We start from the raw sequence: 18950 nt of genomic DNA, 5'->3' as shown, positions 1-18950 counted from the left end.
ACACACACACACTATCTCGGTCTCTCTCCTCTCTCCCTGGCTGGTTTGCTGGGCAGGCGTGGATGCAGGGTATCTGATGTGGTGCCAGGTGCCACTGTAACACGACAGGCTCCCTGTGGGGCATGGGCACCAGCTGTATGTACAGGGTTCTCTCTCTCTATCTCTCTGTCTCTCACTCTATCTCTATGTCTCTCACTCTATCTCTGTCTCTCACTCTTTCTCTCTCTCTATATATATTTCTCTCTCTTACTCTCTTAGTACTCTTTCATCTTTCTCTTTCTCCCACTCTGTCTTAGTCTCTCTTATTATTTCTCTCTCTGTCTCTCTCTCTTTCTCTCTGGCATTCCCACTTTGTGGGACTTTCCCAATTTACCATCTTTAACAAATCAACCACCACCTTTTAAAAACGCCTTCCAAGAACATTCTAGAAAACCCCCAAACAGTCGTGATGGTCGCTTGGACAGGAGGAGGAGTGATGCTGTGGGTTGTTTGTTCTGTGGATCCGGTCTCCACACAGCAGATTAAAAATGATGTGTCACTCCTCTGTGTTTCTTAGACAGTCAAGTAGCATGATAGTTGTGCATTCTGTTTCGGGAGATTACACCACACAGACAAAACAAGTGTGTTACTGTTCCCCACACCCTCGCCTCTTCCGATGCCTCTGATCTTTCTTCTCTCTCTCTTCCTTGCTCACTCGCTCCTGTGTGGTACTTCCTGTGTGGTACTTCCTGTGTGATTTGTGAGCATGGGTGCCGGTCATTTGGGATATGGATGATAAACACTACTGAGATGGAAGAAAATATTTCACAGAAAAAGCAGCGTCTTGAGAAACATAACCGTGGCTCTCTCTCTCTCTCTCTCTCTCTCTCTCTCTCTCTCTCTCTCTCTCTCTCTCTCTCTCTCTCTGTCTCTGTCTCTGTCTCTGTCTCTGTCTCTCTCTGTCTCTCTCTGTCTCTCTCTGTCTCTCTCTGTCTCTCTCTCTCACTCTCTCTCTGTCTCTCTCTCTCTGTCTCTCTCTCTCTTTTCCCTCCTTTTCTACCTTCACTCCCTCTGGCTTCTTTTTACATCTCTATTTCCTTGCTTACCCCCCCCTTCTAACACACTGATGATCTCTCCTCACCAGATCACTCCTGTACTGGTCAGGATGATCTCTCCTCACCAGATCACTCCTGTACTGGTCAGGATGGGTGGGCGTCTCCTGTCATGCTACAAAGAAATCCCAGGCGTGTGTGTTAACTGTGTGTGTGTCGACAGTTCATGATATTGTTTGCCCATGCCCCCAAGTACCCTCCGATGTGTGTGTGTGTGAGTGTGTGTGTTTATAAGCCATAGCCATATCGATCTGACCTCCCTTTGACTGCTATTGTCCAGTGTAGCTCTCTTTGATATCGAGACCACCTCAGGCTTTCTGTCTGCGAGGCCTTCATGAATTATTTACCTCCCATTTCCAACACACTTGGATCGGGCCTGTGGTTAACCTCTTCTGAAGGAATAGCCGACTTTCCCCAGCAATAGGGGTGACAGCAGAGATTGGTTGCATGCGTGGGTGTGTTCCAGATGTTAGCCCAGAGGGACAGGACGCAGGGGACACAGTTTTTAACAGGAAGCTAGTCTTTCTAACCTTAATGAGATCTGCAGCCTGAGACTGCTTTACTGAGTCATGTTAAACAACCAAACTGTATGTTAGAGGGCCATGTGATATCGAAAAGAAACCTGCCTATTTTTTTAGGTTTGGGGGCTTCTGAAAACATCTTGAGAATAGTGCTTCAAAGATCAGATGGTTCGGCCAAGCGTGTGGTTTCAAGGTCACCTTGCAGAGCTGTCTGATCTGAGGAGCCACACGATTCTGAGAGAAGGAAAAGAACAGAGGCTGAAAACGATGAATAGAAAGTGACAGAAACACTAAGGGGTGGGGTGTAAGAGAGAGCAACAGAACACAAGTACACCCAGGCTGTTGTTGTCAGAAGGAGAGGGGGAGAGAGAGAGAGAGAGAGAGAGAGAGAGAGAGAGGGAGAGGGGGAGAGGGGGAGAGGGGGAGAGAAAGAAAGAGGAGAGCTTGATATAGAGTAAGAATACAGAGTAGAGTTAGGGACTCTGTTGTGAATCTCAATATTGATTGGGCCGGGGTTATTTCAGTCGTGGGATTGCATTAGTCCTTTGGCAGGGGATATAAACGCCTTTGGCTCCCCACCAGATCCAACTCCACTGTTGGCTGCCATTTTGGAGAAAAAACAACAGTTGCCTCTCAACCCCAGCCTGTTGGGGAGATTTATATCACTCTGGGTGAACACCACTCGGCAGTTCAACGGGTGGAATAGAGGAGAACCCCCCCCCCCCCCCAAAAAGGGTCCCTAATGATGAGTGAGTGCGAGTGTACAGCCTCTAGACAACCCGCGATTCTGCAGCAGGATTTTGTAAAGTCTTAATTGACGGGTGAGCTTAGTATGAAGTTAACAAGATAACCAGGAGATGACAGCAATGGGTGATCTGGCTCTGTGGCGTGTCCTCACCTCACTCGAGTGGCACCGTATCTACGGAGCCCGGCTTGGATGCTGCCTGTTGCCATGACGCCCGGTCGCTAAGCGACGTGGGCATCACAAACAGACACTTGATGCACTAAACTAAGCACGTCTGCCTCTAACAAATGACACAGAATCAAAGCACATGTGCTAAAAACCCCACACTTAAATACCTGCTAAGTATCCATCTCTCTGTGAACATCTTGTTTTTATCAAAACAGCGTGTTATCCGGAGGACAAAGGCACTTGAAGCATTCTTGGAAGTAGCAGAAGAAGCGGAGACGTTTTAATAGGGCCCCATTAGCTGAAACAGTGCACTGTGGGTAATGTGGTGTTAGTAATTATAGTGGAGTGTGTGTCTGCAGTGTCTGATAGCCTGTTATTAGAAGTGGGCTAGTGGGGCTGGAAACGGTGACACACCGAGGGCCATTAAACACTGGAGTTCAAATCCTCAGAAACACATACACTATTTGTTGTCACACACACACACACACATCCATACATGGGAGGGTCACTGTACAGTAGTGTGTGTGTGTGTGTGTGTGTCTTATTAAATAGCAACAACTGAATTCCAGTCTGTCGTGTGAGACCACAGCATCAGATCCACAAAGCAGAAATAGTTTGACAACATTATGAAGGATGATAATTACCTGCAACATAGCACCTGCAAAGTCATGCTGTTAAATCAGCGCTGCAACAGAAACATCTACAAACGCAAAAGAATCTAACCACAGAAACCACAGAAAACACACTATGATAACAAACAAATATCCTCTGCATTTTCCGACAGATTCCTAACATGCACAAGTGACACATTTAATCACAATAACTGGGCAAATTATATTGATGGAATCTCAGCAATGGGAGCACTTCAGCATAACCTCCTCATTGAATAAGGACCTTGTGGATTTATAAGGGCCCAGCGGATATAATTCAGGTTGAACTATGGTCCAGCTGTTCTAGTCCAGCTGACGTGGCCTGAGATACCCCATATATCACCTCCTTCAGTCTGGGCAGAGATGCATCGCTGAGCAGGCAAAACGAGGAAAGACGTTATTACGACATCTGAATATGGATGTGAGACGTGAAAGAGAACCTGGTGCTGATGTTCTACAATGTGCCGATGTTCTAGCATGAGCACAACCGTTGTGAGCTGTGAAGTTTCTGAGACGTTTAGAAGAAGCATCTTTCCCGAGCCAGTGTGTTTCTCTGGAGTAAGTTAACCGGCTGTGTTCTCTCTGTCATCTCTCATTCCATCCTCTCCCGCTTGCTGAAACACACACTTGGCCCCAGACACACACTTAAGCACACACTCTTACACTCTCACTGTGTGAAGTCCATAGCGGTGTTTTATTGTGTTAGGGACCTGAGGGGCTCTCACACTGAGGCGTGAGACAGTTGCTTTGCACCAGACCCTCGCCTGTTGACAGGTGGTGCGACCACACACAGTCCTGACACGCCTTGAGCCAAAATGGCTCCCATCCTGCTTCCCTCCGTCGCCTGCGTGCTTGACAAGCCAGGCTGACTGTAAATACTGTCAGGTCGCTCACCGTGCCTTGAGCCAACATGTCTTCTCTCCAAATACGAGTCAGTTCATCTTGCCCCAAGCCAAGATGGCCCCTTCCCTGCTTCGCTCTTCCTTGCCAGAAGACTGTGATGCATATTTAACGGCGGTGACCTTTAGTCAATAATGTAGCCTCGTTTTCCAGCGAGGGGGCGGCGCTCAGAGGTAAAAGCAGATGGTCGGGATAAACCGCGGTAACCACGGCAACGTCTCACACTGCCTAATTTGTTTGGTAAGGATTTAACTTTAGCTGCAGACAGTCAACAGGACTTTGATAGCACTGCTGCAAGCACTGTTATAGCACCGAATTTCTCAACAGATTGCACTCTTTGCTTACAAACGTAATCTGAAAATGGCTTCATGGTCCAGTTGTAAAATGTAAAAATGCAGGACCAGGGAGGAAGACCACTGGTGTAGATCATGTGCTGCTGTCTTCAGCTCCATCAACACCAGGTGCCAGGTCCTGGCTCCCACATGATGGGTGACAGTCAGACTTACGGTCCTGTCCCCAGCTCCCACATGATGGGTGACAGTCAGACTTACAGTCCTGTCCCCAGCAGCCACATGATGGGTGACAGTCAGACTTACAGTCCTATCACCAGCTCTCACATGATGGGTGACAGTCAGACTTACCGTCCTATCACCAGCTCTCACATGATGGGTGACAGTCAGACTTACCGTCCTATCACCAGCTACCACATGATGGGTGACAGTCAGACTTACAGTCCTATCACCAGCTCTCACATGATGGGTGACAGTCAGACTTACCGTCCTATCACCAGCTCCCACATGATGGGTGACAGTCAGACTTACAGTCCTGTCACCAGCTCCACTCCCAGTCCCCTGTGTTTACATGCATCCATTTACCAGTTGTTTCTCTACAGGGCGACACACCAAACGTCACATTCTGTTGCGCAACAGATAATCAATGACTAGACTGGTTCATGCTTCTAACAGTATAACAATGTTCCTCTGGACAAACAATAGAATAAAGGGAAGCTATCTTTAAATTATAGGGATATGTAGGTTTAAATTTTAATGGGCTGTTTGCCCATGCATGCCCATTTTCTCTCTGTGCAGACAAATATAATCTGGATGATTTGGGTCCCCCTGTGGAAAGGTTGTAAATATTTGATGTGAATAATGTTGTGGAAAGTGTTGAATTAGTTTTGATAAGGGCTATGAGAGGCTCTGTGTGTATTTGTGTGTGTGTATGTGTGTGTGTGTGTATGCGTGTGTGTGCTCAGACAGCAGTGACTCATTATCCAGCTCTCATTATTATTTACCACTTCCTTGAGTGTGTGTCGCTCCCTTGGTGCTCCCAGCTGGCATGTTCATGCTTGGTGTCTGCCTCTCTCTTTCTCTCTCTTCACTCCACCCACTTTCTCTCATCCCTCTATCTCTCTCTTCTATCAATTTATGTCATCCCCCTCTCTCTCTCTCCACTGTCTAAGTACTCTCAGATCATAAGGATTTGCTTGTATCATTTAGATGTCCTCTATTCTCTGACTATCTGGTCCTGTTTTGATATATAAATAAGATCAAAAGTCTCGATTTGCTCATCATGTATGGGCTATGTGACGTGGCATCCCCAAAGTAACACAAAGGAGAAATGGACTGTTTTCCTTGTCCATGTTTTCAAAACTACCCCCAAAACGTAAAGAACCGAATGAATGTATGGATCAATGGAAGCATGGAAGAGTTCTGGTTCGGTGAAGGGTTTGAGATGCATGTGAACAGAAGGCGGTAGGAATACTGATGATGCCGGCTAGCAGCGAGGGTGAGACACACTGGAAAGGACAGCAGCCATCTTTCTACAACTGATGTGTGAGAAAGAGGCTTGGACAACGAGTTCATATCATGTCATGTTGCCAGCCAGTAAGCTCATAGACAGTTCATATCATGTCATGTTGCCAGCCAGTAAGCTCATAGAAATCTGGTCAGCCAGTCAGGTCTCTCACCAGTCACATATCTGCGTTCGAAAACTACGTTTTGCTGTGTTAAGATATGTATAATTCCCAACTGATACAAAAATGTACCCATATCATTGATTCTGGCGCAATTATGTGTCTTTATACACATGATTTAGTAAAGGAATGTCCATTGCTGTCCGAAGGCAGCTTTTCTTTATTCAGCTCTTATATCTAAATGTAGCTATTCAGCTGGGCTACATGATGCCACTTGGCTCATTAGCTGACCATTAGCTACACAACATACTGTCATTTGTTATTCTCTAATTAGCTCATTAGATAGGCTGCGCTGCATTAGTTTACTGTTGCTCATTAGCTCTCGTAGTACTGGAAGGAGCACAATGTACAGCTGGAGAACAGGTCGAATACCACAGCCAGCTCTGACCCCTGTGCTTTGACCATTCATGATCCATATTTTACCCCCTAAGGATGTCACTAATGAACCTGTGTGTGTGTGTCTTGAGAGTGTGTGTCTGTGTGTTGAGTGTTTGTGGGCCTTTGTGTGTGTGTGTGTTGAGTGTGTGCGTGTGTTGAGTGTGTGTGTGTGTTGTGTGTGTGTGTGTGGAGAGGTTTAGCTGAGCTGTGTGAGAGTTGCTGTAAGGTGTGTGATTAATGGGTCGGTGTGAAAAGGCCCAAAGAGAAAGTGGTCTCCAAACAAGCGTTATGAAACTAAACTAGCTTTTAGAAAGACCAACGCCTGTGAGGAGAGACATGGCATCAGAGAGTTCATGAGTGAGGTTACCGTTCTGTTGGTTAAAAGCAGTTCTCTGTTTAAGTCCTTGTGAGATACTGTGAAGTAACCAGGCTGAAGGATTGTTTAACACACAAATATATTCATGACTCACGTATATACTAACACATCTTATTTAGAAAGATTTTTGAGCTTTTGAGATTTGAAAGGAACTCGCCATCTGTTTGTGTTGCACCTAGAGACCCAACTGTCATGTAGAAGACGAGTGAAGTTATGTTGTCATCAAAATGATTACGCAATCCGAGACAGCCATAATAAGTGATAACAGACAATTAGGACTTGATTATATTTCCTCGTCAGAACTTGTCACTACATGAAGAAATTAAGATATGAAACGCTGTCAGAAAGCTTGGTTGAGAGCAGGGGTGCATCAGTGCTGGTCCCAGAACATGTGGTGGCCAAAGGCAAGCTTCACCCATATTCACAAACACTAAACAGAATCATATCTCTTTTCTTTGCTTTCTCTTTCTTTCTTTCTATCCCTCCCTCTCTCTACTCAGAGAGAAGAGAGACAGTGAGAGTGAGAGTGAGAGTGAGTGAGTGAGAGAGAGAGAGAGAGAGAGAGAGAGAGAGAGAGAGAGAGAGAGAGAGAGAGAGAGAGAGAGAGAGAGAGAGAGAGAGAGAGAGAGAGAGAGAGAGAGAGAGAGAGAGAGAGAGAGAGAGAGAGAGAGAGAGAGAGAGAGAGAGAGAGAGAGAGAGAGAGAGAGAGAGAGAGAGAGAGAGAAAACCCAACACGTGTATCAGGGTGAAGAGAGACACCTGACTCCACTGAAATGTACCTGCAGGAGTTTAGAACGTCCCTCTCATGAGATTAGCAGGTTGGCCTAAAACACAGACACTTAAAGGAGCCCTTTAACTTTCCTTTAATAACATGGAGGGCAACAGTCTGATCCAAATGGTTTTCATGGGCAAAATATGCAGCGTTCATTCAAATAATTAATTTTAAGCTTTAAGGCAATTTAGAAGATAAATCTTAATCTTTTTTTTTTTTTAAGGAATCTATCTCCTACTGCATTTCTTAGATTGACATTTTGATATTTACTGGCATTGATTTCACTGGGCACTCTGATATTTCATTTAGCAGGAATTTCAACCATGGCTCATGATCCAATCGATCCAAGACTGATGATTGTTATCTCATTCATTTGTGTGCCGGTTATATGACATAAAATTATATTATTTATTAACACGTGAATTTAAACGGTAACTCAAAGCAGTTAGCTCCTACTGTTAAACACCCTCCTGAAACGTTTAGTCCAGTATGAATGTAGTTCACACTAGCACAATAGCAAAATATCCCCAAAGGGATGCATGACCATCAGTCAAATCAAGCCTGATCCTTGCGTGTGTGTGCGTTTGTTGGCCTATAGGCTGGGTGTGTGTGTGTGTGTACATACCTTTGCAGTATGCTTGTTTACAAGCACATATACAAACACACGCACACACACTCTCACCCCTTCCCCCTCCCGAAAATTCTAAATCACAAAACACAGCTGGAGGAAAGTGTCATGGCAACTGCTCTTCCATGGTAAGGCCTATTGCTAGCCGTACCGTGAGAGTCCAGGGTTAGAACTGTCGGAAGGCAAACCACCACAGGTTGGATTTCATTATCAAATGTTAGGATGTGCCAGGCCAGCTCATTAGGTCGAAATAGACAGGCAAAGAGGAACACTGCTGTGACAAATTAAGATTTTTCTTCTGTCGAAGAAAGCAAAGGAGAGAAGGAGAGGGAGAGGGAGGGAAGGAGGGAGGGAAGGAGGGAGAGAAGGAGGGAGAGAAGGAGAGAGATCAGAGGGAGGTGGTTCCCTCATCTGCTGTGTCGTCAACCATGTCTGGTCTGAGACTAATTGGCTTTGGAGTTTATTCATGCAGAGATTTGTTTTAAAGATCTCTGTGTGGAAGTGATGAGATGTTCAAGGAGAGGTGCACCTGCTGACCAGTAAGAGTGTGGCAAGAAATGGGCCAGCGGCAGTGAATTGTTTATAGAGCCATTCCTGTTGCTGTGCGATCCGACTTTCTATGACAACACGGAATTACAATTACAGTTATTTTGCTGTTGCTCGACAAAGTAGCAAAAAGTTACCAGATTTGTCAGTAGATTTGTTTTTGTTTTTGTCGCTAGGGAAGGTGAAAGGTCGCTAAACCTAGCGACAAAGTCGCTAAATTGGCAACACTGATCTTAGCTGGGTTGCAGTGAGTCCTAAAACCCGGAAATTAGTTAGCATCTTTTGCACTCCCGGTTCCCTCCTCTCAAAGTCTGGTGTGTTCGAGGTGGTTTCGACTTCATGCAGCGCCGGCGGCGCCGACAGAGAGCCGTCTGACTTTAAGCAGTGAATCCAATGGAAAAAAATCCATTGGTTGTTTATCGAGTTAGCGATGCTAACTTCCAGTTGGCCTACAGAAATACGTCATCCCTGCAACACTCTTTAGTTCTGTGATGAATCAAACTTATTTTTATATACAGCTAGATGTTATTTCAGGGTACAAGAATTAGGCAGAACAGTAGAGGTGTTGAATGGGTGGCACATGCGTATCGCAAGTTGTCATTTTTGAGTTATCTCAAATTATAGGCCTTTGCTATGTCGAAACATTGTTCGTCGGTGTCAGAGCCATAGAAAAATGTTTTCTTTTTCTATGGCTCTGGTTGGTGTCACTTTGTAGACTTGGCATTGTGTTTAACCCAGATTCATTCGCATGCAGCATCCGGCTCTTAAGTTCACCTCAACATAACATCCTCCTTAGGCTTATATCTGTCAGAACTCTGTTCACTGTACAGAACGTCAATTAGTGGAAGCTTTGATTGGGTGATGCGCCAACAGTAATCAGAAGCTCGAAGGAAGACGCGCTCATTAAGCTAGCGGTGCTAAACACGTTCACTTCACAGATTTCTCCATTTAATCACAAAAAAAATAGTATTGGATAGCAAAGCACTGACGGTATCAAAGCCACCTTGTTTTCAATCAGCAAAATCGTTGTTGATAACTGAGGCAATGCATTTGGTCATTTTGTAGTCATGAAACGTCTATTAAAGATATCATCCTGCTCCTTGGCTAATATCGTGAACGTTCTCTCTCATTGGCAATTAAAAACGATTTAAAAAGAAGCTTTGTTTTGGAAAGCTGTTAAGAGCCTGTGATTCATCACCAACCGAAATAGAAAAATAACTTGTTTTTGTCACATTCCAAATGTGTTTGGTAACGGCACATCTAATTTCACACCAGAATGGAGTCCGTAATTCATCTTCAACCCAAAACACTGTTTTCACACATTAATTCCGTCATTTTCATCAGATCTCATTTCTGTTTCACTCATGGAATTCCCAACTGTAGAAGCTAGTAAAATGAATTGGATTCCGCATTTCCCGAGGGAAATCAGCAGTTCGCTAGGTTTCTAGACCAGGTTGAGATTAAAAGCTAGTCCCCCCATTATAAATCCATTAACCGAGTCATTAGGGCAGAACTGGGACAAGTGAACGCGGCATCTAATTTTAACTCGGCAACAATATGCCTGTTTCACACCTGAAGGTGTTAAGTGAATATGAGCTCTATTTGACCTGAAGCTCTCCCCGTGTTGACATCCTGACTGGTGGATGTCACAGGGAGTTCATCTTCATTGCTGTTTCTCTTCTATGATTCTGGATGGATTCAGTTGCATTCAATTTTTGTCATAATTACATGGGGTTGATTTGTACATACATAGTTTTGACTGAAAAACGCGTGTTTTTGCGACACACAGTATGTGTCGCACTGGTGGCTTTAATGTATAGCCGTGAGCGCTCCTGACCTAACCTTAACCCTGACCTAACCTTAACCCTAACCTTAACCTTCACCCTGACCTAACCCTAAACCTGACCTAACCTAAACCTGACCTAACCCTTAACCTAACCTAACCCTAAGCCTGACATGTCATGCAGTACATCAGATCTTCCGTGTTCTGTCTCCTGCAGTTTGAGGACTGCAGTTAGGAAGATCTTCATTCCACTCTGTTATCTGTTTATGCATTATGACTTAGTAATACCCCTGTCATCTCTCTCTCTCTCTCTCTCTCTCGCTCTCTCGCTCTCTCTCTCTGTTATCTGTTTCTGCTCTGTGATTTAATAAGACTCCCTCTTCCTGTCTTTCAGAGTCTGGCGAATGCTGCAGAGCACCTTCAGATGGAACACCAGTGGCAGGACAACTTGGTGGTGAGTGAGGGAGGGAGGGAGGGAGGGAGGGAGGGAGGGAGGGAGGGAGGGAGGGAGGGAGGGAGGGAGGGAGGGAGGGAGGGAGGGAGGGAGGGAGAGAGAGTGTGAAGGAGAGAGGGAGGGAGGGACTGAGGGAGGGATAGAGAGAGTGGGAAAGGAAGGAGAGAGGGGGGGATGATCAGCTTTAGATCACCATTGACCTCCCATACATTACCTCAATGCGAAAATGAGCTGTGATCTCCATCAGAGGCGAGGGAATTGACTAATAATCTAATAAGGTCGCCATGATTGGATGGCAATTTGTGTGTCAAATCTCAATAAATGGAAAAGGACATAATGACCACAGATGAGATTGAATTTGATTGTATTAGATCAGCCAGTTTAAAGTATAGTGGGGTTTGGTTTGGGATTCTGTCTGCAGTGAAACAGTCAGACATCCTTGTGGATTATAATGCAGTTTTCTTTTGCTGTTCGGATGCTGGACATTATCGTCCAAGAAGTGACCTTTTGTAATGATTACAAACGACTCCTTCTCAGTAAAGAAAAACAATTCCAGACATTTGGCAGCCATCATGAGGATGACAAATGGCCCATTGTTTATTTAAAAAAATATTTTTCTTCTTTGCGTGCGGCGTGTGTGGGAGGGCTGTTTTTTTTTATTGGCTATATAATTACCCAACTTCAGTTAGATTTGACCAGTTTTCTACGTTAAAAGTTTGCTTGCATTTCTCGCGGCTCCCCGCTTGGTCCGAGCTGTGTTGTGAGGGAGAGATTCTGCTCTACAGGGAGTCTAACACAGACCACACTTCCAGACAGGCTTTTCTGTGGATCTGTCTTGAGGTTACTGGCCAGCTGGCATCATTCACTCTGGTAGGAATTAATTTAAAATAAAAATGAACAAACACACACACACACAAAAAGGATCACCGGGAAATAAACAATTTGTCTATTTTTTCTCTCTCCCCATTTTACGAACTTGAGACCACTGAAAAAGCTTTCTTTACTGGGTCCTGTGAAGGTGTGCAACGATGAGCAATGATTTCCTGTGAAGAAAACAGGGGCGTTTCCCAGTTGCCTGGTCCCTTTCTGTGTGTGAGCTTTGCAGCTTTCCAAGGCTAGAATGTGTCGTGTTGCGTTCAGATAGTCCTGGCTTCGCGGGGATCCCTGCACCCGCTCAGTGGCGGCGGCGATCCTGCACGCGCTCAGTGGGGATCCTGCACGCGCTCAGTGGTGGCGTTTGAGAGCTCCGAGGCTCCTCACGGTGCGACTTCGCTTTTCCTCTCACCTCTGCTGACTCCATCAGCACCCTCCAGCCAACTTCTTGTTTTCAGCTTAGCACTCTGTGAACCTGCTCATGTCCTTACTACACCCCAGGGTGTGTGTGTGCCTGCGTGTTTGTAAGAACTATATACACAACCAGGCAGTGGATTACATATCCCTCCACATGCTCCACATTGCTGTAAGACAGCCAGCTAACACCTTCCCCCATATCGTGTGTCTTCCTTTGATGGTGTGTGTGTGTGTCTGTCAGACACCCCTCCTCCCCCGCCCTCATATCTTCTAACTCTATTCTGTCACCTTAAATATCTACGACACATCCGTAGGCTGCTGTACCGGCTGGGTTAAAGCGTTCTAACTGCAGCTGTTCAACAAAAGGCTTCTGCACAGTAAACAGAGGCATTGTTTCCCCATGTAAACACTGGTGAATGACAGCACACCGCAAACCTGAAATGGGTCAAAACACACAAATCACTTTCCCAACAGTGTTTTTATTTTTTTTAATTTTACATCACCCGCTTTTACAGGGTGTGAGATGAGCTGACACACACACACACACACACACACACACACACAACCACACACACACAACCACACACAACCACACACACACAACCACACACAACCACACACACACACACACAGATGCGTGCCCGTGGGGGTGTGACACTGATGTTAGTGTGGTTGGACACATTTCTCTTGTCACATAAGGTACACATCCTCATTTTGGATGTCACAAACCTCTGCCAAATACAGTAGATAGGGAACGTGTGTGTGCCATGGCTATCGGTGCTTCTTTGCTACGCATCACTAACACAGCGAGATAATCGCTAATGACCCAGCGCTAACCCCTGGTGCTGTAACAGGCATCAGCCGGATCGGGTGGTCCTTGTGGGGCATCAATGAAGCCCCATGTTGCAGCGCCACAGGTGGCAGCCAGGCGGTGTTAACTAGTGGGCCGTCTCCATGCCTCTGGGCAGCCATATGTCCGTGGCTAGCCTAGCTTGTTAGCGTGTAGCTTGTTAGCGTGTAGCTTGTTAGCGTGTAGCTTGTAAGCGTGTAGCTTGTTAGCGTGTAGCTTTTTAGCGTGTAGCTTGTTAGCGTGTAGCTTGCTAATGCTATGACAGGGAGCTCAGAGAACGACAGCGCTAGAACCGTGGAAGGAAGGGATTACTAGAACAACACGACTTAAGTAAATCATTAGACTTTTCATATTGTCCAATATAATATATGTAAAGCAGTAGTCTAGAAGCCTATTAACGTAATTTTCGTGTAAGGCTGGAAAAAATCGATCTACTCTAAAGTGTGAAACTGTTTGAATCTGCAGGGATTCAATGTTGGTCCAATGGTGTGCTAATATCGTGGCTTGTGTTAGTACAATAAATAACAAATTCCTCGGCCATGAAATAGTCACAATGTACCACACATGCAACATTTATGTATCCTTTGTTTCACTCTCTTTCTCACTCTTTCTCCTTTTTTCTTACAGGAGGAAGATTTATATTACTACAACGCCAAAGATGACGTGAGTATATTTCTAATATATGACCCTTTCCATACTGAATGTGTTGGAGGACGTGAGATTCCAGAAACACTGTAGTCGTTGTAACCATAGTAATTAAGCCGCTAGTAAAAGTGACTGATGACATCAGAGGACTCTCTGTAGAGTCCTATAAAAACATGCACCACAACCATGACCCACAGAAACACTGTCTACACCCAGTTACCACAGTTGAGTACAGTATGGCAAACTAGCGCATGCTTGCGTGTGTGTGTGTGTGGGCTCTCCAGTATAGAGGTGATGTCCCCCCCCCCCCTCAGACACACACACACACACACACACACATACAAATCCCTGAGACGTTGTTTACATCCAGAAGCTTCCGTGGTTGTCTGTGTGATTTGGTAGTGAGGCGTCAGTGCTCTGCTCGGCCTCTACGCGGTCCTGGGGGCGTCCCGCACACACACACACACACACACACACACCCCTCCTCAACGCCATTGCCACGGTGACTCTGACACATCCAGACACCTGGACCAGCTGTGACACACACACCTGAACACACTCAATACACTTCATTATTCTGAACAGCGCTCGACTGAGGCAGCCAAACACACACACACGCCCCCCTCTCAAGACGCAAGTTGACTAAGCATGTACACACATACACACAGACATGCACTTACTGTAAGTACGTACACTTGTTCAGTAATGGTTGAAGGGGCCCATGTCGCATGCCAGACGAGCAGCTGGTAATGCAGCCTTTGTTCCTGCCTCCAGCAGACTCTCTCAGGACTGTTTGACTGTGTCTGGTTTTCTTCTTCTTCCGTCAGTTCTACGCTAACGAGACGGAGACTCGTAAGAACCGGGTCTACCCCGTCTTCAAGGAGGACCCGGCGTTTAAACGACCCGTAGACTACAACCACACTGCTGTTCACATCCCCACTGACATATACAAGGGCTGTGAGTATTGTGTGTCTTTCTGCTACATGCACACACACACAAGCATGCTCATACACACACACACACATACACACACACAAGCAGACAAACATGCAGAAGGTTCCCACGCTAAACACAACCATGCTGTATTTATAAACAGCGTTTACAGTTCTCATGCGTGTACAGTTGTTCAGTCTGTCTGTCTGTCTGGAAGACAGCTGAAGGCCGGACAGTCTTTTACTCTATATTTAGCTGGTCCAACCAGCCAATAGGGCGTCCCGGTCACTCTGACTGGTCAGCTCCCCCTTCCCCCTCCTCCCTGCTCAGGCTCTGGAGGCTAAATTTCCTAAACTTCCTCTAGATTTACGGTAGACATACTGTAGACTTTACCGTCATCTTGTCTGCAGCAGGTACATTAGCGCCTGGTGTTGATTTTAGTAACTGGTGCAAGACGCACAATAAATAAAACTGATTTCACCAGTCGCCAGAAACCAGAACCCCAAATAGAAAGGTACCGTTGGAGGGGGGTTCTTTTGGCCCAGCGATCCCAGGCTGATCACAGACCAGTCTGTTGGAGAAGTTTTTATTTAGATGTGGTGTTATTTAAACACCTTGTGATCCACAAGCAGATCCAGCAGGAAACCTTGTTGTGGGAAGGTGATGAGGAGGGTGTGTGTGTGACGGGTGTGTGTGTGTTGCGTGATTCATGACTGTACTGACTTGGAAGATTGGGATGACCTATTTTGGGTATGTGTCAGTGAAAGTGTGTGAGAGGGATGTTTGACTGTGTAAGCAGCGTTGTGTTTCTGTATACGGCGTGTGTGTGTTTCTCCTCCACCAGAGTGTTGATAATAGGAGGCCGTCGCTCAGTAAGGTCTGCCTGTGTTGAATAGGGAGTGTTTGGCTGGCTGACTCTCCAGAGACAGTCTCTCTCAGGACCTGGCTACACCCCAGGGCTAAGGGCCCCTTATGGAACAGTGCACACACACACTTGAACACACTTTCTCTCTCTCTCTACCTCTCCTCTCTCTCTCTCTTTAACACACAGGAACACACACGTAGACGACCACACACATTCATACAGGCACCGCATGCGCCCACACAGACACAAACTTTGTATGCAGACCCATGCTTCAGCGCACACACACACGCACACACACACACACACCCACACCATGTGCAAAAGAAAACTGGAAACGAGGGGAAATAGATGAGTGTTCTTAATGAGGATTCAGTACAATAAGAACATGGAATTAACCTGTAACATCGGTAGATCATTGTGGATCCATGTGAGTACAGTTCTCCAGGTTCCATCTCCAGTGGAATGAATGTGACAGGAATGGGAGTAGACAAGGCCGACGGGGTCAATGTGGATAATAATATGATTTCTTTCTCGTCCTCCATCTCCCTTCTGTGTTGTTCATTCTTTCCCCCTATCTCTCTTTCCCCCTCTCTCTTCCTCCTACCACCCCCCCCCCCTCTGTTTCCCTTTCTCTCTCTCTCTCTCTCTCTCTCTCTCTCTCTCTCTCTCTCTCTCTCTCCCTTTCTCTCTCTCTCTCTCCCTTTCTCTCTCTCTCTCTCTCTCTCTCTCTCTCTCTCTTCCCGTCCTCTTTCTCTCTCGCTCACTTTCTCTCTCGCTCTCTTTCGCTTGGAGTGGCTAAGAGGGGGTTGAAGTGACGGGCCCTGCAGTCATCCTGTCTGTCCCTTTCTCTCTGCGTCCGTTTGTTTATGGCGGAGAGCGTCTGCGTTACTCATGCCTTTCTCCCTCCTTCTCCCTCTCTCTCCCTCCTGTCTCCCTCCTTCTCTCTCTCTCTCTCTCTCTCTCTCTCTCTCTCTCTCTCTCTCTCTCTCCCTCTTTCTCTCTCTCTCTCTCCGTCCTGTCTCCCTCCTTCTCCCTCTCTCTCCCTCCTGTCTCCCTCCTTCTCTCTCTCTCTCCTGTCTCCCTCCTTCTCTCTCTCTCTCCCTCCCTCCTGTCTCCCTCTCTTCCTTCCTTCCTCTCGCTCTTTCTCATCCTCTCCTTCTCTCTGAGGACGCGCTGCCACATTGATGCCAGTCTGACCGGCCAGAACTGTCAGCGTTGCCATGGTGATGTGTGTGTGTGTGTGTGTAGAAGCAATAGTAACTTGATTACAGGACATCGTCTAGACCTGTATCGTCCTTGTAGATTCTCTGTCTTTATCTTGGAGTCTGCGGTGAGGTATTCCACCCCTCCTCCTCCTCCTCTCTCTCTGTCATTCCACTTCCACCTGACCCTCACATGTCCAATGGGCCTACGTCTTTTCCTCTGTTTCAATCCCCTCCCTCCCCCCTCTCCCTCCCTCCCTCCCCCCTCTCCCTCCCTCCCTCCCTCCCTCCCTCTCCTCCCTCTCTTGTGTGGATGGGGGACAGGGAATCATTATGGGGTGTGTGTTAATAATGCCTGCATGTCTATGAGACGTGTTGATAATGCCTGCATGTCTATGAGACATGGATGTGACAAAGCCTTTGTGTCTTTGTGCTTGTGGAACCATGTAGTGTGTGCGCACGTGTGTGCTAGTATTCCATATTTGTATAGATCTGTGTGTGTTCTCACTCATTAAGGGGACGTGTGTGTGTGTGTGTGTGTGTGTGTGCGTGTGTGTGTGTGTGTGTGTGTGTGTGTGTGTGTGTGTGTGTGTGTGTGTGTGTGTGTGTGTGTGTGTGGGTGTGGGTGTGGGTGTGGGTGTGGGTGTGGGTGTGGGTGTGTGTGTGTGAACTCTGGGGATCTGTGAGTCGTCGGATGCCGGTTTGCATCAACGCTGTGTGTCACCTGTCAACTCCAGTCACACACACACTCGGACAAGAGACAGTGACAGTGTGTGTGTGTGCGTGTGTGTGATACAGTTCCAGTCCCTGGGGCAAAGCACAAATAGATTTGTTTCTCACCCTCTCTGCTCAATTGACGTCCCTTATTTAGGGGGTTTGGCTGCAAATAACTCTTGTTACTATCTTATTCCCTCCATGCAATCCTCTACCTCCTCTCTCCCTCTCTCTCTCTCTCTCTCTCTCTCTCTCTCTCAACAGGTGGATATGTTTGGGCTTCTCATATAAAAACACACTCAAACAGCAAAACACACATGTTCCCAAATACAGCATTCTGTTGAGTGAGGAGTCACTTCCTCCACTCTCCCACATCTCAGACTCTACATCCATGTCACTCATAGCTGCTTCCTCTCCTCACCCCCCCCTCCCCTCTCCTCACCCCCCTCCCCTCTCCTCACCCCCCTCCCCTCTCCTCACCCCCCCTCCCTTACCCTATACTCACCCCCCCCCTCCCCTCTCCTCACCCCCCCTCCCCTCCCTTACCCTCTCCTCACCCCCCCTCCCCTCTACTCACCCCCCCCCCCCCCCCTCCCCTCTCCTCACCCCCCCCCTCCCCTCTCCTCACCCCCCCTCTCCTCACCCCCCCCCCTCCCTTACCCTCTCCTCACCCCCCCTCCCCTCTCCTCACCCCCCTCCCCTCTCCTCACCCCCCCTCCCCTCCCTTACCCTCTCCTCACCCCCCCTCCCCTCTCCTCACCCCCCCTCCCTTACCCCCCTCCCGTCTTCTCACCCCCCCTCCCCTCCCTTACCCTCTACTCACCCCCCCTCCCCTCCCCTCAGTACGCAGCATTAGTGCTCATCCAGCAGTAGAGACGGGGGACAGGATGACTCCCTGATGGGATGATTTCAGATTTTCACGGCTGCGTCCTGATAGGTCGTAATCACAGTCACTATGTCCTGATAGGCTGTAATCACAGTCGTTTAAACTGGGCCTGTTGACAGCTGCTTGATGATGGTTGTGTTGTGTTTGTTCTCTGAGAGCCTGGTTGATTGAGGCACGGTGGCCATTAGTGATTTAACTGCACTCTTCCACGTAAAACCACGACACACACACACACACTTCTCAAAACTGCCCCTCAGGGTTGTCATGGCGCCTGACGAATAGGCCAGACCAAGGGTTCGTGTTACCACGGTAATCCGTCCCGCTCCTCTATCTCCATGGTCTCCGACCTCGGGACATTGCCGTGGTGACAGACACATTGCCGTGGAGACAGATGTGTTTACAGGAAGCTGTGATTTGTTCCAGCGTTTGGCTTTCATTAGGAGGTTCTGACCCCCTCCTCTGATACAGCCCTTAACACTGATCAATGGAGTCTGGCTCACACTTTAGGCTGTGTGTGTGTGTGTGTGTTTGTGTGCCAGTGTATCTTATTGATCTGTCGCTCCGTAAAATATCCGTCA

The 18950-nt window shown here is 47.1% G+C and overlaps 1 protein-coding gene across 1 annotated transcript in view; it reads left to right on the top strand.

The window, feature by feature from the left end:
• Positions 1–18950, top strand: part of LOC134037440 (voltage-dependent calcium channel subunit alpha-2/delta-1-like) — a 66120-nt gene that overhangs the window by 15494 nt on the left and 31676 nt on the right. The window contains exons 4-6 of the mRNA XM_062482709.1: positions 10928–10987; positions 13755–13790; positions 14600–14729. Coding sequence (XP_062338693.1) covers positions 10928–10987; positions 13755–13790; positions 14600–14729 — 226 coding nt within the window. The remainder of the gene's footprint in view (positions 1–10927; positions 10988–13754; positions 13791–14599; positions 14730–18950) is intronic.

This window comes from Osmerus eperlanus, chromosome 17 (genome assembly GCF_963692335.1).
Source record: "Osmerus eperlanus chromosome 17, fOsmEpe2.1, whole genome shotgun sequence".
NCBI lineage: Eukaryota > Metazoa > Chordata > Actinopteri > Osmeriformes > Osmeridae > Osmerus > Osmerus eperlanus.
The sequence above is the reverse complement of the archived record's forward strand: the minus strand, read 5'-3'. Positions and strand labels throughout refer to the sequence as shown.